The sequence below is a fragment of the Ranitomeya variabilis genome, chromosome 4, assembly GCF_051348905.1.
Source record: "Ranitomeya variabilis isolate aRanVar5 chromosome 4, aRanVar5.hap1, whole genome shotgun sequence".
NCBI lineage: Eukaryota > Metazoa > Chordata > Amphibia > Anura > Dendrobatidae > Ranitomeya > Ranitomeya variabilis.
This window is the reverse complement of record NC_135235.1, coordinates 582,296,619-582,322,582: the sequence shown is the minus strand read 5'-3', so window position 1 is coordinate 582,322,582 and position 25,964 is coordinate 582,296,619. Positions and strand designations below refer to the sequence as shown.

Here is a 25,964-nt window from a genome sequence, read left to right as displayed (position 1 = left end):
GCCCGATGTACCGACGCACGTTGTGAAAATTGTGCACAACGTGGGCAGCGGATGCAGTTTTTCAACGCATCCGCTGCCCAGTCTATGTCCTGGGGAGGAGGGGGCAGAGTTACAGCCACGCATCCGCGGAAATGGCGGACGCGACGTACAAAAAAAAGGTTACATTGAACTTTTTTTGTGACGACGGGGGCTAAAGTTATGGTTAGGGTTGGGGCTAAAGTTAGGGTTGGGGCTAAAGTTAGGGTTAGAGTTGGGATTAGGGTTAGGGTTTGGATTAGGGTTGGGATTAGTGTTACGTTTGGGATTAGGGTTGGGATTAGGGTTAGGGTTGGGATTAGGGTTAGGTGTTATGACCCCAGTGGACAGGGTCTCAGAGGAACGTGTAAGTCTGCAAGATACAAAAATCCAGCTCATAGGGCTGTGGTAACTGGGTTGACCAAATAGCTACTCCTAACGCCAACACTAGAAGTAGCCGGGGATCATGCCTACGGTGATCGCTAGATGACTCGCGCCAGCCGGAGAATCTAACTACCCCTAGGAGAAGAAAACAAAGACCTCTCCTGCCTCCAGAGAAAGGGACCCCAAAGCAAGATACAAGCCCCCCACAAATAATAACGGTGAGGTAAGAGGAAATGACAAACACAGAAATGAACCAGGTTCAGCAAAGAGAGGCCAGCTTACTAATAGCAGAATATAGCAAGATAACTTATCTGGTCAACAAAAACCCTATAAAAATCCACGCTGGAGATTCAAGAATCCCCGAACCGTCTAACGGTCCGGGGGGAGAACACCAGCCCCCTAGAGCTTCCAGCAAAGGTCAGGATACAGATAGGAACAAGCTGGACAAAAATACCAAACAAAACAAAAGCAAAAAGCAAAGAAGCAGACTTAGCTTGAAAAACCGGAACCAGGATCAGAGGACAAGAGCACAACAGATTAGCTCTGATTTCAACGATGCCAGGCATAGAACTGAAGGTCCAGGGAGCTTATATAGCAACGCCCCTGAACTAACGGCCCAGGTGAGGATATAGGAAAAGACAGACGCTCCAGAGTCAAATCACTAATGACCACTAGAGGGAGCAAAAAGCAAAATCACAACAGTACCCCCCCCCTTAGTGAGGGGTCACCGAACCCTCACCACGACCACCAGGGCGATCAGGATGAGCGGCGTGAAAGGCACGAACTAAATCGGCCGCATGAACATCAGAGGCGACCACCCAGGAATTATCTTCCTGACCATAGCCCTTCCACTTGACCAGGTACTGAAGCCTCCGCCTGGAGAGACGAGAATCCAAGATCTTCTCCACCACGTACTCCAACTCGCCCTCAACCAACACCGGAGCAGGAGGCTCAGCAGAAGGAACCACAGGCACAACGTACCGCCGCAACAAGGACCTATGAAACACGTTGTGGATAGCAAACGACACAGGTAGATCCAGGCGAAAGGATACAGGATTAAGAATTTCCAATATCTTGTAAGGACCAATAAAACGAGGTTTAAATTTGGGAGAGGAAACCTTCATAGGAACAAAGCGGGAAGAAAGCCACACCAAATCCCCAACACGTAGTCGGGGACCCACACCGCGGCGGCGGTTGGCAAAGTGCTGAGCCCTCTCCTGTGACAACTTCAAGTTGTCCACCACAAGATTCCAGATCCGCTGCAACCTATCCACCACAGAATCCACCCCAGGGCAGTCAGAAGGTTCCACATGACCCGAAGAAAAACGAGGGTGGAAACCAGAGTTGCAGAAAAACGGCGAAACCAAGGTGGCGGAACTAGCCCGATTATTAAGGGCAAACTCAGCTAACGGCAAGAAGGTCACCCAATCGTCCTGATCAGCAGAGACAAAACACCTCAAATAAGCCTCCAAAGTCTGATTAGTTCGCTCCGTCTGTCCATTAGTCTGAGGATGGAAAGCAGACGAAAACGACAAGTCAATGCCCATCCTACTACAAAAGGATCGCCAGAATCTGGAAACGAACTGGGATCCTCTGTCTGACACAATATTCTCAGGGATGCCGTGCAAACGAACCACGTTCTGGAAAAACACAGGAACCAGATCGGAAGAGGAAGGCAGTTTAGGCAAAGGAACCAAATGGACCATCTTGGAGAAGCGATCACATATCACCCAGATAACAGACATGCCCTGAGACACCGGAAGATCAGAAATGAAATCCATGGAGATATGTGTCCAAGGTCTCTTAGGGACAGGCAAGGGCAAGAGCAACCCGCTGGCACGAGAACAGCAAGGCTTAGCTCGAGCACAAGTCCCACAGGACTGTACAAATGACCGCACATCCCTAGACAAGGAAGGCCACCAAAAGGATCTGGCCACCAGATCTCTGGTGCCAAAAATTCCTGGGTGACCTGCCAACACCGAGGAATGAACCTCGGAAATGACTCTGCTGGTCCACTTATCAGGCACAAACAGTCTGTCAGGTGGACAAGAATCAGGCCTATCAGCCTGAAATCTCTGCAACACACGTCGCAGATCAGGAGAAATAGCTGACAAGATAATACCATCCTTAAGAATACCAACAGGTTCAGCGACTCCAGGAGCATCAGGCACAAAGCTCCTGGAAAGAGCATCGGCCTTCACATTCTTTGAACCTGGTAAATACGAGACAACAAAGTCAAATCGGGAGAAAAACAATGACCAGCGGGCCTGTCTAGGATTCAGGCGTTTAGCAGACTCGAGATACATCAGATTTTTGTGATCAGTCAAGACCACCACACGATGCTTAGCACCCTCGAGCCAATGACGCCACTCCTCAAATGCCCATTTCATGGCCAACAACTCCCGATTGCCCACATCATAATTTCGCTCCGCAGGCGAAAACTTCCTAGAGAAAAAGGCGCAAGGTCTCATAACAGAGCAACCAGGGCCTCTCTGCGACAAAACGGCCCCTGCTCCAATCTCTGAAGCATCCACCTCAACTTGAAAGGGAAGCGAGACATCAGGCTGGCACAAAACAGGCGCCGAAGTAAACCGACGTTTCAACTCCTGGAAAGCCTCCACGGCAGCAGGAGCCCAATTAACCACATCGGAGCCCTTCTTGGTCATATCCGTCAAAGGTTTCACAATGCTAGAAAAGTTAGCGATAAAACGACGGTAGAAGTTAGCGAAACCCAAGAACTTCTGAAGACTCTTAACTGACGAGGGCTGAGTCCAATCAAGAATAGCTCGGACCTTGACTGGGTCCATCTCCACAGCAGAAGGGGAAAAAATGAACCCCAAAAAGGGAACCTTCTGTACACCAAAAAGACACTTTGAGCCCTTGACAAACAAAGAATTTTCACGCAAAATTTTAAAGACCATCCTGACCTGCTCCACATGCGAGTCCCAATTATCAGAAAAAAACAGAATATCATCCAGATAAACGATCAGAAATTTATCCAGATAGTTCCGGAAAATGTCATGCATAAAGGACTGAAAAACTGAAGGGGCATTAGAGAGCCCAAAAGGCATCACCAAGTACTCAAAATGACCATCGGGCGTATTGAATGCGGTTTTCCATTCATCCCCTTGCTTAATGCGCACAAGGTTGTACGCACCACGAAGGTCTATCTTGGTAAACCACTTGGCACCTTTAATCCGGGCAAACAAGTCAGACAACAGCAGCAAAGGATACTGAAATTTGACAGTGATCTTATTTAAAAGCCGATAGTCAATACAAGGCCTCAAAGATCCGTCCTTTTTAGCCACAAAAAAGAATCCCGCACCAAGAGGGGAAGAAGACGGACGGATGTGTCCTTTCTCCAGAGACTCCTTGATATATGAGCGCATAGCGGTATGTTCAGGTATCGACAGATTAAACAGTCTTCCCTTAGGAAATTTACTGCCTGGAATCAAATCTATTGCACAGTCACATTCCCTATGAGGAGGCAATGCACTGGACCTGGACTCGCTAAAGACATCCTGATAATCAGACAAGTACTCCGGAACTTCCGAAGGCGTAGAAGAAGCAATAGACACAGGCAGGGAATCCTCATGAATACCACGACAGCCCCAACTAGACACTGACATAGCCTTCCAGTCAAGGACTGGATTATGGGTCTGTAACCATGGCAGCCCCAAAACAACCAAATCATGCATTTTATGTAGAACGAGAAAACGTATCACCTCGCGGTGTTCAGGAGTCATGCACATGGTAACCTGTGTCCAATACTGCGGCTTATTTTCTGCCAATGGCGTAGCATCAATACCCCTAAGAGGGATAGGATTTTCTAATGGTTCAAGAATAAAACCACAGCGCTTAGCAAATGAGAGATCCATAAGACTCAGGGCAGCACCTGAATCCACAAACGCCATGACAGGATAAGATGACAGTGAGCAAATCAAAGTTACAGACAGAATAAACTTAGGATGCAAATTACCAACGGTGACAGGACTAACAACCTTAGATATACGTTTAGAGCATGCTGAGATAACATGTGTAGAATCACCACAGTAGTAGCACAAGCCATTCCGGCGTCTATGAATTTTCCTCTCATTTCTAGTCAGGATTCTATCACATTGCATCAAATCAGGTGTCCGTTCAGACAACACCATGAGGGAATTTGCGGTTTTTCTATCACATTGCATCACATCAGGTGTCTGTTCAGACAACAACATGAGGGAATTTGCGGTTTTGCGCTCCCGCAACCGCCGGTCAATTTGAATAGCCAGGGACATGGTATCATTCAGACCTGTGGGAATGGGAAAACCCACCATAACATTCTTAATGGCCTCAGAAAGGCCATTTCTAAAATTAGCGGCCAGTGCACACTCGTTCCAATGTGTCAGCACGGACCATTTCCGAAATTTTTGGCAATACACCTCAGCCTCGTCCTGGCCCTGAGACATAGCCAGCAAGGCTTTCTCTGCCTGAATCTCAAGATTGGGTTCCTCATAAAGTAAACCGAGCGCCAGAAAAAACGCATCAATATCAGCCAATGCCGGATCTCCTGGCGCCAACGAAAAAGCCCAATCCTGAGGGTCACCCCGTAAGAATGAAATAACAATTTTTACTTGTTGAGCAGAGTCTCCAGACGAACAAGGTTTCAGGGACAAAAATAATTTACAATTATTCCTGAAATTCCTAAACTTAAATCGGTCTCCTGAAAACAGTTCAGGAATCGGAATCTTGGGTTCAGACCTAGGATTTCTGGTAACATAATCTTGTATACCCTGCACACGAGCGGCAAGCTGGTCCACACTTGTAATCAAGGTCTGGACATTCATGTCTGCAGCAAGCTTAAGCCACTCTGAGGTAAAGGGGAAAAGAAAAAAAAAAATGAGAGAGGGAAAAAAAAAACTCAAAATTTTCTTTCTTATAATCCCACTTCTGCAATGCATTAAACATTTAATACTGGCCTGGCATACTGTTATGACCCCAGTGGACAGGGTCTCAGAGGAACGTGTAAGTCTGCAAGATACAAAAATCCAGCTCATAGGGCTGTGGTAACTGGGTTGACCAAATAGCTACTCCTAACGCCAACACTAGAAGTAGCCGGGGATCATGCCTACGGTGATCGCTAGATGACTCGCGCCAGCCGGAGAATCTAACTACCCCTAGGAGAAGAAAACAAAGACCTCTCTTGCCTCCAGAGAAAGGGACCCCAAAGCAAGATACAAGCCCCCCACAAATAATAACGGTGAGGTAAGAGGAAATGACAAACACAGAAATGAACCAGGTTCAGCAAAGAGAGGCCAGCTTACTAATAGCAGAATATAGCAAGATAACTTATCTGGTCAACAAAAACCCTATAAAAATCCACGCTGGAGATTCAAGAATCCCCGAACCGTCTAACGGTCCGGGGGGAGAACACCAGCCCCCTAGAGCTTCCAGCAAAGGTCAGGATACAGATAGGAACAAGCTGGACAAAAATACCAAACAAAACAAAAGCAAAAAGCAAAGAAGCAGACTTAGCTTGAAAAACAGGAACCAGGATCAGAGGACAAGAGCACAACAGATTAGCTCTGATTTCAACGATGCCAGGCATAGAACTGAAGGTCCAGGGAGCTTATATAGCAACGCCCCTGAACTAACGGCCCAGGTGAGGATATAGGAAAAGACAGACGCTCCAGAGTCAAATCACTAATGACCACTAGAGGGAGCAAAAAGCAAAATCACAACAGTTAGGGGTGTGTTGGATTTAGGGTTTTGATTAGGGTTATGGTTAGGGTTGAGATTAGGGCTGTTTTGGGGTTAGGGTTGTGATTATCGTTAGGGTTGTGATTAGGATTATGGATCGGGTTGAGATTAGGGTTAGGGCTGTGTTGGGGTTAGGGTTGGAGTTAGAATTGGGGGGTTTCCACTGTTTAGGTACATCAGGGGGTCTCCAAACACGACAGCCAATTTTGCGCTAAAAAAGTCAAATGGTACTCCCTCCCTTCTGAGCTCTGCCGTGCGCCCAAACAGTGGTTTACCCCCACATATGGGGCATCAGCGTACTCGGGATAAATTGGACAACAACTTTTGGGGTCCAATTTCTCCTGTTACCCTTGTGAAAATAAAAACTTGGGGGCTAAAAATCTTTTTTGTTGGAAAAAAATATATTTTTTTATTTTCACTACTCTGCATTATAAATTTCTGTGAAGCACTTGAGCTTTCAAAGTTCTCACCACATATCTAGATAAGTTCCTTAGGGGGTCTAGTTTCCAAAATTTGGTCACTTGTGGGGGTTTCTACTGTTTTGGTACATTAGGGGTCTGCAAACGCAACATAACGCCCGCAGACAATTCTATCAAAGTCTGCATTCCAAAATGGCGCTCCTTCCCTTCCGAGCTCTGCCGTGCGCCCAAACAGTGGTTTACCCCCACATATGGGGTACCAGCATACTCAGGACAAATTGGACAACAACTTTTGGGGTCCAATTTCTCTTGTTACCCTTGTGAAAATAAAAATTTTGGGGCTAAAAAAATCTTTTTTGTGGGAAAAAAAATATTTTTTATTTTCACTACTCTGCATTATAAACTTCTGTGAAGCACTTGGGCATTCAAAGTTCTCACCACATATCTAGATAAGTTCCTTGGGGGGTCTATTTTCCAAAATGGGGTCACTTGTTGGGGGTTTCTACTGTTTAGGTACATTAGGGGTCTGCAAAGGCAACATAACGCCCGCAGACAATTCTATCAAAGTCTGCATTCCAAAATGGCACTCCTTCCCTTCCGAGCTCTGCCGTGCGCCCAAACAGTGGTTTACCCCCACATATGGGGTACCAGCATACTCAGGACAAATTGGACAACAACTTTTGGGGTCCAATTTCTCTTGTTACCCTTGTGAAAATAAAAACTTGGGGGCTAAAAAATCTTTATTGTTAAAAAATATATATTTTGTATTTTCACGACTCTGCATTATAAACTTCTGTGATGCACTTGGGCATTCAAAGTTCTCACTACACATCTAGATAAGTTCCATGGGGGGTCTAGTTTCCAAAATGGGGTCACTTTTGGGGGGTTTCTGCTGTTTAGGCACATCAGGGGCTCTCCAAACGCGACATGGCGTCCGATCTCAATTCCAGTCAATTTTGCATTGAAAAGTCAAATGGCGCTCCTTTGCTTCCGAGCTCAGCCATGCGCCCAAACAGTGGTTTACCCCCACATATGGGGTGTCGGCGTACTCAAGACAAATTGTACAACAGCTTCTGGGGTCCATTTTCTCCTGTTACCCTTGGTAAAATAAAAATTTGGAGGCAAAAAGATCATTTTTGTAGAAAAAATGCGATTTTTTTATTTTCACGGCTCTACGTTATAAACTTCTGTGAAGCACCTGGGGGTTTAAAGTGCTCACCACACATCTAGATAAGTTCCTTAAGGGGTCTAGTTTCCAAAATGGTGTCATATGTGGGGGGTCTCTACTGTTTAGGCACATCAGCGGCTCTCCAAACGTGACATGGCGTCCGATCTCAATTCCAGCCAATTCTACATTGAAAAAGTAAAACGACACTCCTTCTCTTCCAAGCTCTGCGGTGCGCCCAAACAGTGGTTTACCCCCATATATGGGGTATCGACGTACTCAGGAGAAATTGCACAACAACTTTTGTGGTCTAATTTCTCCTGTTACCCTTGTGAAAATAAAAATTTGGGGGCAAAAAGATCATTTTTGTAGAAAAAATGAGATTTTTTATTTTCACGGCTCTACGTTATAAACTTCTGTGAAGCACTTGGGGGTTCAAAGTGCTCACCACACATCTAGATAAGTTCCTTAAGGCCGGAGACACACTGGTGCGAGATACGGCCGAGTCTCGCTGGTTAAAAGCAAGCTGTGGCACCTGCACTCCGGAGCGGAGCGTGCAGCTGCATAGCAATACATGGAGCCGCACGCTCCGCTCCGGAGTGCAGGTGCCACAGCTTGCTTTTAACCAGCGAGACTCGGCCGTATCTCGCACCAGTGTGTCTCCGGCCTAAGGGGTCTAGTTTCCAAAATGGTATCACTTGTGGGGGGTTTCCACTGTTTAGGCACATCAGGGACTCTCCAAACGCAACATGGCATCCGATCTCAATTCCAGCCAATTCTGCATTGAAAAAGTCAAACGGTGCTCCTTCACTTCCAAGCTCTGCGGTGCGCCCAAACAGTGGTTTACCTCCACATATGGGGTATCGACGTACTCAGGAGAAATTGCACAACAACTTTTGTGGTCTAATTTCTCCTGTTACCCTTGTGAAAATAAGAATTTGTGGGCGAAAAAATCATTTTTGTGAAAACAAATGCGATTTTTTATTTTCACGGCTCTACGTTATAAACTTCTGTGAAGCACTTGGGGGTTCAAAGTGCTCACCACACATCTAGATAAGTTCCTTGGGGGGTCTAGTTTCCAAAATGGTGTCACTTGTGGGGGGTTTCCACTGTTTAGGCACATTAGGGGCTCTCCAAACGCGACATGGCGTCCGATCTCAATTCCAGCCAATTCTGCATTGAAACAGTCAAACGGTGCTCCTTCACTTCCAAGCTCTGCGGTGCGCCCAAACAGTGGTTTACCTCCACATATGGGGTATCTGCATACTCAGGAAAAATTGCACAACAAAATTTGTGGTTAAATTTCTGTTTTTACACTTGTGAAAATTAACAAAAATGGTTCTGAAGTAAAATGTTTGCAAAAAAAAGTAAAATGTTCATTTTTTTCTTCCACATTGTTTTAGTTCCTGTGAAGTACGTAAAGGGTTAATAAACTTCTTGAATGTGGTTTTGAGCAGCTTGAGGGGTGCAGTTTTTAGAATGGTGTCACACTTGGTTATTTTCTATCATATAGACCCCTCAAAATCACTTCAAAGGTGATGTGGTCCCTAAAAAAAACATGGTGTTGTAAAAATGAGAAATTGCTGGTCAACTTTTAACCCTTATAACTCCCTAACAAAAAAAAAAATTGTTTCCAAAATTGTGCTGATGTAAAGTAGACATGTGAGAAATGTTATTTATTAACTATTTTTTGTGACATATCTCTCTGATTTAAGGGCATAAAAATACAAAGTTTGAAAATTGCAAAATTTTAAAAATTTTCGCCATATTTCCATTTTTTTCATAAATAATCGCAAGTAATATCGAAGAAATGTTACCACTAACTTGAAGTACAACATGTCACGAAAAAACAATCTCAGAATCAGCGGGATCCGATAAAGCGTTCCAGAGTTATAACCTCATAAAGTGACACTGGTCAGAATTGTAAAAATTGGCTCGGTCATTAAGTACCAAATTGGCTCTGTCACTAAGGGGTTAATTTAGCTATCAGACAATCGCAGGTTCAAGTCCCCTGAGGCTACACTCCCACCATGAGTATTTGGTAGGTTTTCGATGATGCAGCTTTTCTGCACCTATTAGGTAACGTATTTTATTTGCATTTTTCTTTCTCTTTGTCATATTACTTTTTTTTTTAATAAAGCTGTTTAGTTGATACTTTTATTTGGCTTTAGTGATATGCCTTTTAGTGCATTTCTGCAGTTGCATTTTTTTCCATGCAGATTTTCGGCATTTAAGGCAATTCTATAGGGAAAATGCACACATAAAGCTCAGCGTACTCTCAAAAGAAACTGGCATGTTGCGGATGTGAAAAACGCACCGCCGGTCAGTTTATGCGGAGTTAAAAAGAAGCACTGTGAGCAGGAGATTTTATGAATCCCATCCATTTTGCTGGATGGTGAATTTTTTTTGTAAGAATTTCTGAACTTTTCTGAACACTTAGATACGAAAAAAAAGTTTATAAGTTTGGTATCGCCATAATCGTACTGACCTGGGCAATTATATTGCTAGGTCCTACTTACAACACAATGAAATAATAAACCCTCCCCCCCAAAAAAAAAACAAAAAACAATTGCAGAATTACATTTCTGGCGTAATTTCAATGCACTTGGATTTTATGCCTGTTTTTATCCAATATATTGTATGGTAAAATGAATGGCATCATTCCAATCTACAACTATTTCCGCTAAGAAAGAAAACAAAAACAAGCCCTCGTATGGCTTTGTAGACAGAAAAATAAAAAGTAATGGCTCTTGGAAGAAGGGGGGGGGGGGGGAGGAAATTGCCTGAACAGGATGGGGTTAATCACAATAAAAGTTACATCTTAATATATATAAGTGACTGGAGGAAGGAAGGCATCTATCTACCTTTAGGCAATTTGCTAATATTATCCCCTCGTCATTAGCACTTTATTCTTAGCAAACATGATGACGCTGTCTAGCTTTGTATGTATGGCTTGAACTGACGTTTTGTAACAAACCCTCGTCCAATTAAAGAAAGAATCAAGGAAGACTGCCTAAATTAATACATTGTAACATATCAGCTGTGAGAGTAGGAAAAGGAAAGAAAACATCGGCTATCAATGTTAAAGTCATAGAATGGTTAAGTTGGAATGGACCTCCAGGTCGTCCAACCCCTGCTCAATGCAGGATTCACTAAATCATCCCAGACAGATATCTGTCCAGCCTCTGTTTGAAGACTTCCATTGAAGGAGAACTCACCACTTCTCTTGGAAGCTGGTTCCACTCATTGATCAGTCTCACTGTCAAAAAGTTTTTTCTAATATCTAATCTGTATCTTCTCCCTAGAGATCTGGACAACCCCTTTAAATAATTCACTCTGAGACACTGTAAATCACAGATAATTTCCTATATTCATACACTGTAACATCCATCTGCTACAGGGTCATAACCCTAGTGAGTGCAGGGGATGCATTCGCATCCGACCCTAGGGCATAAGGGGGCCCAATATGACCCATGAGCTTCAAGTTACTCCACTGCTCTGAGATCTGAAAAAGACAGTGATCAAGTATTGACCTATGGGCATTTAAAGGGATATTCCCATCTGGGACATTTCAATAGAATATAAATGTCAATCAATTAGATGTAGATCCCATCACTACTCTGCAAGTTACAGACCTCCCATAGAAATTGAAGCTGCACATGCACTATTCCTGGTTTTCAATAAGTTGCATGTCCCAGTGGTGAGACCCACATTTATCAGAGATTATGGCATATCCTCTCTAAATGCCCTAAATATCCCAGACAGGCACACCACTTTAAAATGTTTAGCTCACAGAAGATTGCCTTTACTGACTCTCAGCTGAGTGGACAGGACTAGGTTAAATGAGTTTTCAGCTTTAAGAAAAGTGGTCCCTAAAATCTTTTATACTTGTAGACTATCAAGTATCCACCACTGTTCCAGTCTCTGTGTTTTGGCTGCAAGTTACATGACGTTGACAGCATACATCACCGCTGCAGCCAATCACTGAACTCAGCAGCTCGTGCTATATACACTAGTAGAGCTGCTGAGCTCAGTGATTGGCTGCAGTGGTGATGCTCTCCTGTCCCAAGATACAGGAGACCTGATACAGCACCAGCATCCGTATATCACTATTGGGCCGGGGGTCACACTAGACCGTAATACGGACGAGTGCTATGCGATAAAAAATCGCATAGCACTCGGCCCAATGTTAATCTATGGTGCAGCTCCCATCATCCGATATTTTCTCCACCGTATTTCGGATCCGAGGGAACTCGCAGCAGGCTGCGATTGTCAGCGTATCTCGGCCGAGACTCGCCAATGAAAGTCTATGGGGGCGAGAATAAATGGGATTACACACGGACCAGCAGTGTGACTTGCGAGAAATACGCAGCGGTGTTCTATAGAAAAGCCGGTAATTCAATTGCCGGCTTTGCATTTCTCCTTCACAAACCCGACAGGATATGAGACATGGTTTACATACAGTAAACCATCTCATATCCCCCTTTTTTTTGCATATTCCACACTGCTAATGTTAGTAGTGTGTATGTGCAAAATTTGGCCGCTGTAGCTGCTCAAATAAAGGGTTTAATGGTGGAAAAAATTGGCGTGGGCTCCCGCGCAATTTTCTCCGCCAGAATGGTAAAGCCAGTGACTGAGGGCAGATATTAATAGCCAGGAGAGGGTCCATGGTTATTGGCCCCCCCCCGTGGCTAAAAACATCTGCCCCCAGCCACCCCAGAAAAGGCACATCTGGAAGATGCGCCTATTCTGGCACTTGGCCACTCTCTTCCCACTCCCTGTAGCGGTGGGATATGGGGTAATGAAGGGTTAATGCCACCTTGCTATTGTAAGGTGACATTAAGCCAGATTAATAATGGAGAGGCGTCAATTATGACACCTATCCATTATTAATCCAATTGTCTGAAAGGGTTAAAAAACACACACACACATTATTAAAAATTATTTTAATGAAATAAACACACAGGTTGTTTTAGTATTTTATTGTTCTCTCAATCCAGCTGCAGACCCTCGCTTGGCAAAATAATAAACGCACAAGATACATACCCTCAGATGACCCGTCACGTCCCACGAGGTAATCCATCTGAAGGGGTTAATTATTTTACAGCCATGAGCTGCGCTAATGCACTCGCTCGTGTCTGTAATCCCCGGGTAATGAAGGAAATCTGAGTGATCTGTACTTACATTGAGTTGCGGTGATGCGAACTCTGGTGGATGTTCTCATGAACTGCAGCCTTGGAAAAGTTCCCACACTCGAGTTCATATGAGTTCATCCACCAGAGGGCACATCACCGCAACTCAATGTAAGTACAGATCACTCAGATTTCCTTCATTACCCAGGGATTACAGACACGAGCGAGTGCATTAGCGCAGCTCATGGCTGTAAAATAATTAACCCCTTCAGATGGATTACCTCGTGGGACGTGACGGGTCATCTGAGGGTATGTATCTTGTGCGTTTATTATTTTGCCAAGCGAGGGTCTGCAGCTGGATTGAGAGAACAATAAAATACTAAAACAACCTGTGTGTTTATTTCATTAAAATAATTTTTAATAATGTGTGTGTGTGTTTTTTAACCCTTTCAGACAATTGGATTAATAATGGATAGGTGTCATAATTGACGCCTCTCCATTATTAATCTGGCTTAATGTCACCTTACAATAGCAAGGTGGCATTAACCCTTCATTACCCCATATCCCACCGCTACAGGGAGTGGGAAGAGAGTGGCCAAGTGCCAGAATAGGCGCATCTTCCAGATGTGCCTTTTCTGGGGTGGCTGGGGGCAGATGTTTTTAGCCACGGGGGAGCCAATAACCATGGACCCTCTCCTGGCTATTAATATCTGCCCTCAGTCACTGGCTTTACCATTCTGGCGGAGAAAATTGCGCGTGAGCCCACGCCATTTTTTTCCGCCATTTAACCCTTTATTTGAGCAGCTACAGCGGCCAAATTTTGCACATACACACTACTAACATTAGTAGTGTGGAATATGCAAAAAAAGGGGGATATGAGATGGTTTACTGTATGAAAACTATGTCTCATATCCTGTCGGGTTTAGGCAGGAGAAATGAAAAGCCGGCAATTTAATTACTGGCTTTTCAGATATCGCGCTGAATGAAATATAAATACAGAATATATATATATATGTCTCAATGACATATATATATATATATATATATATATATATATATACACTGTATATATGTTTTCCCGAACATTTGAGCACATAAATCCATTAGATGTCGGTTTTGCAAGCTTGCGAGAAAATCTCGGCATACGGATGTCACACGGATCATTTGATGCGAGGAAATCGCATCCTCTCACTGCACACGGGTCACTGTTTTTGAAACATTTGTGCGATTCTCGGCCGTGAAAAACGGACCTTTTTTTATACGTTGAGTGTGTCCCCGGCCTTATATGTTCTGTGTGATGCAAGTAGTGATATAATGAGCAGATTAAGGAGGAAACCAGCACCTGGTGCAAGGAGGCCGCGTCCCTGAGCCACAGACAAGGCTCGGAGACTCAAACATGTCACCAAGGACACTTAAAGCCTCTGCCCAAATAACCATCTCTAATCAGTGGCTATGTGTACAAGCGTCCCTCCTCTAGGGAAAAGGGAGCCTGGCGCCAGCATTCATCCTTAATTACTAAATGCCAGACATGACAGGCAGCTGGCAACAGAGGACGAGTGTGTGCTGGGTATAAAACAGGAAGATGACAGATATGCCTGGTTACAAAGGGAATAGCAGAGCAGCGGCCTCTGCGTCATATACACAGGACGTGACTTGATGTTGGTTTTAAATGACAACATATATTAACATTTAGAGAGAGAGAGAGAGAGAGAGAGAGAGAGAGAGAGAGAGCGAGCTTAGGTCAGATTGTGTTAGTGACAATTGTTTAACTGTAAAAACATGAAGGGATAAAGGAGCCAATAATTCACCCATTTATCAACATTTTATAGTTTACTCTGCATATAAAGTCGAGTTGATTTACGTATACATTATATTTCTCTGATCCTGAGTTATATCCTGTATTATACTCCAGAGCTGCACTCACTATTCTGCTGGTGGAGTCAATGTATACATACATTACATTACTTATCCTGTACTGATCCTGAGTTACATCCTGTATTATACTCCAGAGCTGCACTCACTATTCTGCTGGTGGAGTCACTGTGTACATACATTACATTACTTATCCTGTACTGATCCTGAGTTACATCCTGTATTATACTCCAGAGCTGCACTCACTATTCTGCTGGTGCAGTCACTATGTACATACATTACATTACTTATCCTGTACTGATCCTGAGTTACATCCTGTATTATACTCCAGAGCTGCACTCACTATTCTGGTGGAGTCACTGTGTACATACATTACATTACTTATCCTGTACTGATCCTGAGTTACATCCTGTATTATACTCCAGAGCTGCACTCACTATTCTGCTGGTGGAGTCACTGTATACATACATTACATTACTTATCCTGTACTGATCCTGAGTTACATCCTGTATTATACTCCAGAGCTGCACTCACTATTCTGCTGGTGGAGTCACTGTATACATACATTACATTACTTATCCTGTACTGATCCTGAGTTACATCCTGTATTATACTCCACAGCTGCACTCACTATTCTGCTTGTCATATCACTGTGTGCATAAATTACACTGCTCAAAAAAATAAATGGAACACTTAAACAACAGAATATAACTCCAAGTAAATCAAACTTCTGTTAAATCAAATTGTCCACTTAAGAAGCAACACTGGTTGACAATCTATTTCACATGCTGTTGAGCAAATGGAATAGACAACAGATGAAATTGTTGGCAATTATCAAGACACACTCAATAAAGGAGTGGTTCTGCAGGTGGGGACCACAGACCACATCTCAGTACCAATGCTTTCTGGCTGATGGTTTGGTCACTTTGGAATGTTGGTTGTGCTTTCCCACTCATGGTAGCATGAGACGTATTCTACAACCCACACAAGTGGCTCAGGTAGTGCAGCTCATCCAGGATGGCACATCTGTTGTGAACTGTGTTTCTGGGCTCCCTCTGGTGGTCACTAACGGTACTGTGTTAGGCATGTCTTGTTGCAGGCCTGGGCTCCAGCTGGGTCATTAAGCAGCGGGTGTTCCCTATTTAGGTCTCCTCTGGACTCAGTCTCTTGCCTGGCATCGTTGTATCCAGTCCTATAAGGTTTCCTCCTGATTCCTTTCCGTCTGTCTCATGCAAGAAAAGCTAAGTCCGTTTTGAATACTTTGGATCATTTGCATTTTTCAGTGTTTTTGTCCAGCTTGCTTGATATGTGATTTTCTGGCTCGCTGGAAGCTCTAGGGTGCTGATATTCCCCCTCCGCACCGTCAGTCGGTGTGGGGGTTCTTGAAATATTCAGCGTGGATGTTTTTGCAGGGTTTTCTGCTGACCGCATAGTTCACTTTCTATTTTCTGCCTATCTAGACTAGTGGGCCTCACTTTGCTGAATCTAGTTCATCTCTACGTTTGTGTTTTCCTCTTGCCTCACCGTTATTATTTGTTGGGGGCTTTCTATATCTTTGGGGTTCAATTTCTCTGGAGGCAAGTGAGGTCTTATTTTCCCTCTAGGGGTAGTCAGTTCTCCGGCTGGCTCGAGACGTCTAGAATCAACGTAGGCACGTTCACCGGCTACTTCTAGTTGTTGTGTTAGGATCAGGTATGCGGTTAGCCCAGTTTCCACCTCCCTAGAGCAGTTCCTATGTTTTTTGTTGACCTTGCCGGAATACAAGAGATCCTCTACCACTGGGATCATAACACACATCAATGCGAGCTGTGGCAAGAAGGTTTGCTGTGTATGTCAGCGTAGCGTCCAGAGGCTGGAGGCGCTACCAGGAGACAGGCCAGTAAACCAGTAGACGTGGAGGGGGCAGTAGGAGGGCAACAACCCAGCAGCAGGAACGCTACCTCAGCCTTTGTGCAAGGAGAAAAAGGAGGAGCACTGCCAGAGCTCTGCAAAATGACCTCCAGCAGGCCACAACTGTGCATGTGTCTGCACAAACAGTTAGAAACCGACTCACTGAGGATGGTCTGAGTGCCTGACATCCACAGATGGGGGTTGTGCTCACAGCCCATCACCATGCAGTATGCATGGCATTTGACACAGAACACCAGAATTGGCAAATTCGCCACTGGCGCCCTGTACTTTTCACAGATGAAAGCAGGTTCACACTAAGCACATGAGTCTGGAGACACTGTGGAGAGCGATCTGTTGCCTGCAACATCCTTCAGAATGACCGGTTTGGCTGTGGGTCAGTAATGGTGTGGGGTGGTATTTCTTTGCAGGGCTGCACAGCCCTCCATGTGCTCACCAGAGGTAGCCTGACTGCCATTAGGTACCGAGATGAGATCCTCAGACCCCTTGTGAGACCATATGCTGGTGCGGTTGGCCCTGGGTTCCTCCTAATGCAGGACAATGCCAGACCTCATGTGGCTGGAGTGTGTCGGCAGTTCCTGCAAGATGAAGGCATTGAAGCTATGGACTGGCCCGTCCGTTCCCCAGACCTGAATTCGATTGAACACATCTGGAACATTATGTCTCGCACCATCCACCAATGTCTCGTTGCACCACAGACTGTCCAAGAGTTTGCGGATGCTTTATTCCAGGTCTGGGAGGAGATCCCTCAGGAGACCATCCGCTGCCTCATCAGGAGCATGCCCAGGCATGGTAGGGAGGTCATACAGGCACGTGGAGGCCACACACAATACTGAGCATCATTTCCTTGTCTTGAGGCATTTCCACTGCAGTTGGATCAGCCTGTAACTTCATTTTCCACTTTGATTTTGAGCATCATTCCAACTCCAGACCTCTGTGGGATATTAGTTGTGACTTACGTTGATCATTTTTAGGTTTTATTGCTCTCAACACATTCCACTATGTAATGAATAAAGAATTACAACTGGAATATTTAATTCAGTGATGTGGGATTAGTGTTCCCTTTATTTTTTTGAGCAGTGTATATTATCTTGAGTTACAGACAGTATTGGGCGATGTTCACATGTTCAGTATTTGGTCAGTATTTTACCTCAGTATTTGTAGCTAAAACCAGGAGTGGGTGATAAATACAGAAGTGGTGACGTGTTTCTATTATACTTTTCCACTTCTGTGGCCTTATACTCCAGAGCTGTACTCGACATGCAATAGAATATTATTGGTAAGAGCTGTCAAGCTTCTTCCAGACACTCACATAAAAGCTTAGCTCAATTCCTATAATGCAGGAGGAGGCTGGTTTTTCCATCTTAGCAAAATGCAAATCAGCAAAACAAGGTTTACGCAGACAAAATGCTTGGACATTTTAAAACAGAAATCTTCAAAGTTTTTAAATATAGTTCTTAAGTATAATAGTGGATGTGTGGCACTTGGGATCAGTACAGGATACGTAATGTAATATATGCACACGGTGAATCCACCAGCAGAACAGTGAGTGCAGCTCTGGAGTATAATACAGGATGTAACTCAAGATCAATACAGGATAAGTAATGTAATGTATGAGTGCAGCAGTGCCCCAGAGTCCTGGTCGTTGCAGTACTTACGCTCCGCCACTAAGGGGAGTGATGGTACGTCTGATGGCACTAAAGGAGTTCACCTGACCAGGTATCACAGTCACACATTACACTTCACACTCCGGCCACCAGGGGGAGCAAAGGGTTCTATGTATTAGGCCACTCCTCACACTCTGGTAAAAATGGGGGCTGGGTAGGAAGTTAGGGAGAAGCTGACTGGGTTTTGCCCAGGTAACATCTAGTGAGAGAAGAGCGTTGCTCGGGAAGATCCAGGGGGGTCCCTGTCAGGGGTGGGATCCTGGCAGAGGCCTAGCGAAAAGGACAGATCGTTACGGAGCCGCACCTGCACTTCATTGCGGCGGCATCTTAAGAAAGGACACGAAGCGAAGTATATTGTGGAGAAGTGAGAAACGAGATCACAGCACAAAGGCGATAGAACCAGTAGGAGTCGTGCCCCGAGATCGGCAACATCCTACTGAGGTGCGTAGCCGGTGGCCGGAACGCCGAGAAAGTATTGGGCTCTACGCATTACTTCAAACCAACGGCAGGGCAGTTAATTTTAGGTTGGCTGCCTCACCTAAATCACCTAATGAAGACAACGGAGGCAATTGTGGGAGAGGGGCGTCTCTAGGGTCCCTATAAAATAACTCCAGGCCTACCCCGTCATATGGGTGCGTCCTATCCAAACCATCTGGGGGACGGAGAGAAAGAACAGAAACATACACGACAGTTGTGAGGACTATCCCGTGGTGCTCAGCAAGGCAGTACTACAACACCCAGGCGCTAGTAGGTAGGCACTGATTTCCACCTGCAAAGGGAACTCTGGATGTGCCTTCGGACCGGCCGGTCTCAGCCAGCCCTGTTAGCAGTGCTCTGGATTGCGGATGCCGAAGCTTTCAGTAAAGAGGTAAAGAGACTGCAACCCTGTGTCCTCGTTATTTACTGCGACCTACACCACCACCTACACCTTTTATTGGGCACCCCTTAGCAGGACCACGGACCGGATCGGGCCACCGTGACATCCTCAGAACCGAGAGAAACAGGGATCCGAGTACCCCGTCGTCCTGCGTCTGGGGGCCGCTCCAACTTGGCGTCACGAACAGGATCTACTTAAGACCGAAGAATCAGGTCGTGTGCCTTGGAACTGTGACTGAATTGTGCTTGAACCGTGATTTATTGCAAAGACTGTTTATTGCTATTTGCCACCAAAAGTTCCCGCCAAAATCGCCGCTATTGCAGTGCCACGAGGAGTGCAGAAGAAGAAGAAGGGCGTGGATTTGTGGGCGTGGACAAACTGAAGAGCGCGAAGAACAATGGCTGAGATCCGCCTCCTAATTCTCTATGGAGGGTGGAGACCATGGCGACGGGGCCGCCCCCGAAAGAGAACGCGGGAAGACGACTCAGAAGAGGGGACAGACATGGCGACTTCCAGGCAGCCACGTGGGGACACTCCGGCCCGGCACAGGGCCTCATCCCCAGAAGCGAACCCGGATCCACCATCGCTGAGGGGATTGACCTTCGCAGAGTTGCCCATGGGGAGACCCAGCAGCCAGTCGTCAGATGACTGGGTGGCCACGGCCAAAGCCCGGCAGCTGGCGCGCTGTCGAGAAGCCCACTCTCATGTGAGTGCCCGGCTTGGCCACCCTGCGGAGATCCGCCTGTCTCCCGCCTGCCCTGTTAACAGTGCTCTGGATTGCGGATGCAGAAGCTTTCAGTAAAGAGGTAAAGAGACTGCAACCCTGTGTCCTCATTATTTACTGCGATCTACACCGTCACCTACACCTTTTATTGGGCGCCCCTTAGCAGGACCACGGACCGGGTCGGGCCACCGTGACATCCTCAGAACCGAGAGAGACCCGGATCCGAGTACCCCGTCGTCCTGCGTCTGGGGGCCGCTCCATGTACACAGTGACATCACCAGCAGAATAGTGAGTGCAGCTCTGGAGTATAATACAGGATATAACTCAGGATCAGAACAGGATAAGTAATGTATGTATGTACACAGTAACTCCACCAGCAGAATAGAGCGTGCAGCTCTGGAGTATAATACAGGCTGTAACTCAGGATCAGTACAGGATAAGTAATGTAATGTATGTACACAGTGACTGCACCAGCAGAATAGTGAGAGCAGCTCTGGAGTATAATACAGGATGTAACTCAGGATCAGTACAGGATAAGTAATGTAATGTATGTACACAGTGACTCCACCAGCAGAATAGTGAGTGCAGCTCTGGAGTATAATACAGGATGTAACTCAGGATCAGTACAGGATAAGTAATGTATGTATGTACACCGTGACTGCACCAGCAGAATAGTGAGTGCAGCTCTGGAGTATAATACAGGATGTAACTCAGGATTAGTACAGGATAAGTAATATAATGTGTGCACACAGTGACTCCACCAGCAGAATAGTGAGTGCAGCTCTGGGGTATATAATACAGGATGTAACTGAGGATCAGTACAGGATAAGCAATGTAATGTCTGTAGACAGTGACTCCACCAGCAGAATAGTGAGTGCAGCTCTGGAGTATAATACAGGATATAACTCAGGATCAGTACAGGATAAGTAATGTAATGTATGTACACAGTGACTCCACCAGCAGAATAGTGAGTGCAGCTCTGGAGTATAATGCAGGATGTAACTCAGGATCAGTACAGGATAAGTAATGTAATGTATGCACACAGTGACTCCACCAGCAGAATAGTGAGTGCAGCTCTGGAGTATAATACAGGATGTAACTGAGGATCAGTACAGGATAAGTAATGTAATGTATGTACACAGTGACTCCACCAGCAGAATAGTGAGTGGAGCTCTGGAGTATAATACAGGATATAACTCAGGATCAGTACAGGATAAGTAATGTATGTATGTACACCGTGACTGCACCAGCAGAATAGTGAGTGCAGTTCTGGAGTATAATACAGGATGTAACTCAGGATTAGTACAGGATAAGTAATATAATGTGTGCACACAGTGACTCCACCAGCAGAATAGTGAGTGCAGCTCTGGGGTATATAATACAGGATGTAACTGAGGATCAGTACAGGATAAGCAATGTAATGTCTGTAGACAGTGACTCCACCAGCAGAATAGTGAGTGCAGCTCTGGAGTATAATACAGGATATAACTCAGGATCAGAACAGGATAAGTAATGTATGTATGTACACAGTGACTGCACCAGCAGAATAGTGAGTGCAGCTCTGGAGTATAATACAGGATATAACTCAGGATCAGAACAGGATAAGTAATGTATGTATGTACACAGTAACTCCACCAGCAGAATAGAGCGTGCAGCTCTGGAGTATAATACAGGCTGTAACTCAGGATCAGTACAGGATAAGTAATGTAATGTATGTACACAGTGACTGCACCAGCAGAATAGTGAGAGCAGCTCTGGAGTATAATACAGGATGTAACTCAGGATCAGTACAGGATAAGTAATGTAATGTATGTACACAGTGACTCCACCAGCAGAATAGCGAGTGCAGCTCTGGAGTATAATACAGGATGTAACTCAGGATCAGTACAGGATAAGTAATGTAATGTATGTACACAGTGACCCCTCCAGCAGAATAGTGAGTGCAGCTCTGGAGTATAATACAGGATATAACTCAGGATCAGTACAGGATAAGTAATGTAATGTATGTACACAGTGACCCCACCAGCAGAATAGTGAGTGCAGCTCTGGAGTATAATACAGGATGTAACTCAAGATCAGTACAGGATAAGTAATGTAATGTATGCACACAGTGACCCCACCAGCAAAATAGTGAGTGCAGCTCTGGAGTATAATACAGGATGTAACTCAGGATCAGTACAGGATAAGTAATGTAATGTATGTACACAGTGACTCCACCAGCTGAATAGTGAGTGCAGCTCTGGAGTGTAATACAGGATGTAACTCAGGATCAGTACAGGATAAGTAATGTAATGTATGTACACAGTGACTGCACCAGCAGAATAATGAGTGGAGCTCTGAAGTGTAATACATAAAGGAGGTAATTCAGGGCCTGTTTAGACAAGGCCGACAACAGCTGTTAATTGACTGCTGTTTGGGTACAAGAAATCTGATTGGCACTTCCATGCACAACAATTGGTAATATGATCGTTTTGTGTGCATTTAACATCATGGTCTCTGCAGCACAAGTCCTGTCTACGTCTACATATGACATGGCACGATACGATACACTTTATTGATCCCAGGGGAAATTAAGGACGGACTACATGGGACGATGTGCTGCCGAGAACAATAATGTTCTGATTACACAGGACAATAGGCGGCCAAAAACAATGATTTTTAAACAAACTGAAAAATCATTACATCCGATTAACGAGCTTTTGCTTGTTCGTCCCGTGGTGTGCAGCCTGTTTATACTGTAGAATTACTGTGAAATGAGCCTTCCTAATGAAGCTCGTTCCCAATAATCATGCACAGTAAGTGCACCTACAGTCCTACTTGGACTTTTCCATCAAAAATGACACTGAACCTTCCATTTTTCTAATCCCTGTATAGTCTAGAGTCAAATATTGTCTTTTAGTGCCAGAGACAAGTACTTTTAGGTTGGGGGTCGGCTTTGACTGTAGTATTTGTCAATGGGATTTGCGATAGAAATTGCAGAAAAAATGTTCACCCTCCCCATAGTCACCACCGGAAAGCTACAGCCCTGGTAAAAATGACAGTCTGTGTTTCAGTACAGATTCGGGACCCCACCCTAACCCTAACTATCTCTTTCACTGCTGCAATATTTGAACACATCCGGAATAAGTCTTTACATTTACTTTGCGCCGATACGTTTCCAATCTGCATTTTACTCCTTGAACCCTGGAAACAGTTCATATAAAAGGGACATTAAACCTGGATCCCATCTCATCTCCATGTCCTGTGAGGTCCAATCCAATCTATTGTTTCCTGTTAGTAGCTATCTCAGGTTCTGACTGTAGTGTTCTTCAGTGGGATTGGAGATAGGAAGTCCAGGAGACCCTACCCACCATGATCACTACTTTATATCCCATGTCTTCAATGCTGAGAACCTCCAGAGACATCTATCGTCATATGTGATATTGGCCGCTCCTCCTATAACGCTCCTGTACTATTATAAGCTGCTGCCAGCCGCAGGTTTAGTGCATTGTGCAGAAAGGAGGCTCCATGTAATGTATTCAGAGCACAGATACAATCAAACCACCTACCAAGAAGAGGATGCACCGAGAGCGACATTCCCAGGCTCCAGCACAAAAGGAGACATCTTGTCTTATATGGTCGAAATAAAATTAGTACTTTATCTTTTCATATATCACCAGCAATGGTCAGAATCTGGAAATTAGATGTCAACTGCCAACTAATCCTAGAGATGTCCTATAGATAACTGTCTCCCACTCTATATATTCTACTATTGCATTTCCTATGTTCTCCACCCCATATATCCCAGCCCTGTGTCAGTAAGCATTGCAGGCTGAGGAGAGACAATGGGAAGGGTTTGGAAACCGGAGCTTTTCGGAAACATCAAGGATAAAGCAGAAGTGACATGTCTGGTCTGCATCATCCATTGATTCGCCTCACACCCACAGTAAGGAGCAGAAGGGGGATCCTTTCCCTGGGGGCCGGTGCAACACATCATGGATGCCAAGTTCTGGAGCTGCCACTCCCTAGGCTCATCTATGTGCATATATATACTCATACATGACCCTAAGGAGACAACACCCCAACATTTAGGACACCTGTGAGGTGGCATAATAGCTGTCTGCAATGCCTATAATGAACTAACTGCAAAGTGCCTTGTCCCACAAAATCCCACCCTTGCTGGTGAAAGACAGACCCAGGAAAGCTGCGTGGGCACAGGGTCCAATCAATGGCAGCAACCATGAAATAGCTGCATTCTGTGACACTGGTATTGGGGAAATGATCAACAATGAAGAAAATGTGCTGCATGGATCATGTAAAACCAGACAAGTGGGAGGGAGCAGACTGCATGCATGTACATGGATGTGCATAGGGAGCAGATGTATGTAGGCTATATGCAGCTGACCCTTCTGCGCAAATGCAGCCTGTAAGGGTCCCCTGCACAGATCAGCCCATCCTCACCCACTCACTAAGCATATAGTGTGTGTGTGTGTGTGTGTGTGTGTGTGTGTGTGTGTGTGTGTGTGTGTGTGTGTGTGTGTGTGTGTGTGTGTGTGTGTGTGTGTGTGTGTGTGTGTGTGTGTGTGTGTGTGTGTGTGTGTGTATGCATAGTGAGTGGGTGAGGATGGGCTGATCTGTGCAGGGGACCCTTACAGGCTGCATTTGCGCAGAATTATCCCCCTCGGTGTAATGTCCCATGTACACAGCTCACATACAACATGCTTAGCCAAGCAGACATACGGCCGGTACATACAGCCATGCTGAACACATGGTGGAGGATGCACATATATGACTAGCAGACCGATCTAGCATGTGCTCACACATAAAATGTAGAACATGGAATCAATATAGAAAAAAGGGGGCAGCCCACCACACCCAGACCCCGCAGTCTGCATGCAATAATCCTGACGTCTCTCCGTAGATCTCACAGTGGATGGCGGAAGGAGCAGTGTGGCTGTGCGGCGCCTACCTGACATGGTGCTGACCATGGTGCTGAAGGATGCGGCGTGGAGATGGTGCTGGGTGGCGGACTACTGCAATGCTGAGGAAGGCAGAGGTGACGCCTGACTCAGCTCGAGTGGGATCCAGGCAGGGAGGGAGGAGACCGAGGTGGAGGTGGGGTGGTCGGTGCAGGAGAGAACTGGGTGGGGGGCTCGGGGGCTCCCTCACTAGAGGTGGCAGAGGGGAGACGCTGGGGTCTGCTCTTAGATTCCTGCGGCTGCAAACACTAATACAGGAGGATGGATGCACAGTCACACCCAGCACTGCTGCCTCCCCCGGCACCATTGTCAGAGCAAGGACCAACCCCCCACCCTGTCAGTGCAAACCCAGCACCCCCATCTTCTGCGAGCAGTCATCTAGCTACATTATCCATCCATCCATCCATCTGTCTAATCTTCCCATTATCTATTCATAATTCTCTCTCATCTATCTATCCCATATCTATCTCTCTATCTACAGTATCTATCTATCTATCTATCTATCTATCTATCTATCTATCTATCTATCTATCCCATATCTATCTATCTATCTATCTCATATCTATCTCTCTATCTACGGTATCTATCTATCTCATATCTATCGATTGATCTATCATCTAATCTTCACAGCTTTCTACTTTCTATTTGTCTCTATTTATCCAGATCATATTTATCTACATATCTATAGTATCTATTGGTTTACCATGACTCTTAAAGACAGGGGCAGAAACTGACCGCTTGAGGCCCCTGTGCAAGAAATATGTCTGGGCATGAGGCTTATGATGAGGACAATCTGGCCATTGGACCCCAGACAGTCGGGCTCTGAGAACAGGCCAGATTCCCCTAACTATCACCACCCTGCAAGCAGGGGCATACATAGAGTTTATGGGGCACCATAGCAAAAACTTCTATTTGGGCCTCTGCACACCTCTAAGCATATATATTTGTAGTTTATTACTGAGATGGAGCTATATATCTCCGTTAGGATTTGGTTCTGCTGACCCCAACAATGTATATATTATATTAAATTATATGTCTGGTATTTATACCATCTGCTATCTGATAAAGGGTTATTTCCCAAATATATCAAGTTATCCCTAATCC

At 45.2% G+C, this 25,964-nt stretch overlaps 1 protein-coding gene across 1 annotated transcript in view; it reads right to left on the bottom strand.

The window, feature by feature from the left end:
• The window catches only part of STMN3 (stathmin 3), a 45,130-nt gene extending 19,983 nt beyond the window's left edge, over positions 1-25,147 (bottom strand). Inside the window, exon 1 of the mRNA XM_077253007.1 lies at positions 24,851-25,147. Coding sequence (XP_077109122.1) covers positions 24,851-24,869 — 19 coding nt within the window. The 5' untranslated portion in view covers positions 24,870-25,147. The remainder of the gene's footprint in view (positions 1-24,850) is intronic.
• Positions 25,148-25,964: the final 817 nt, after the last annotated feature.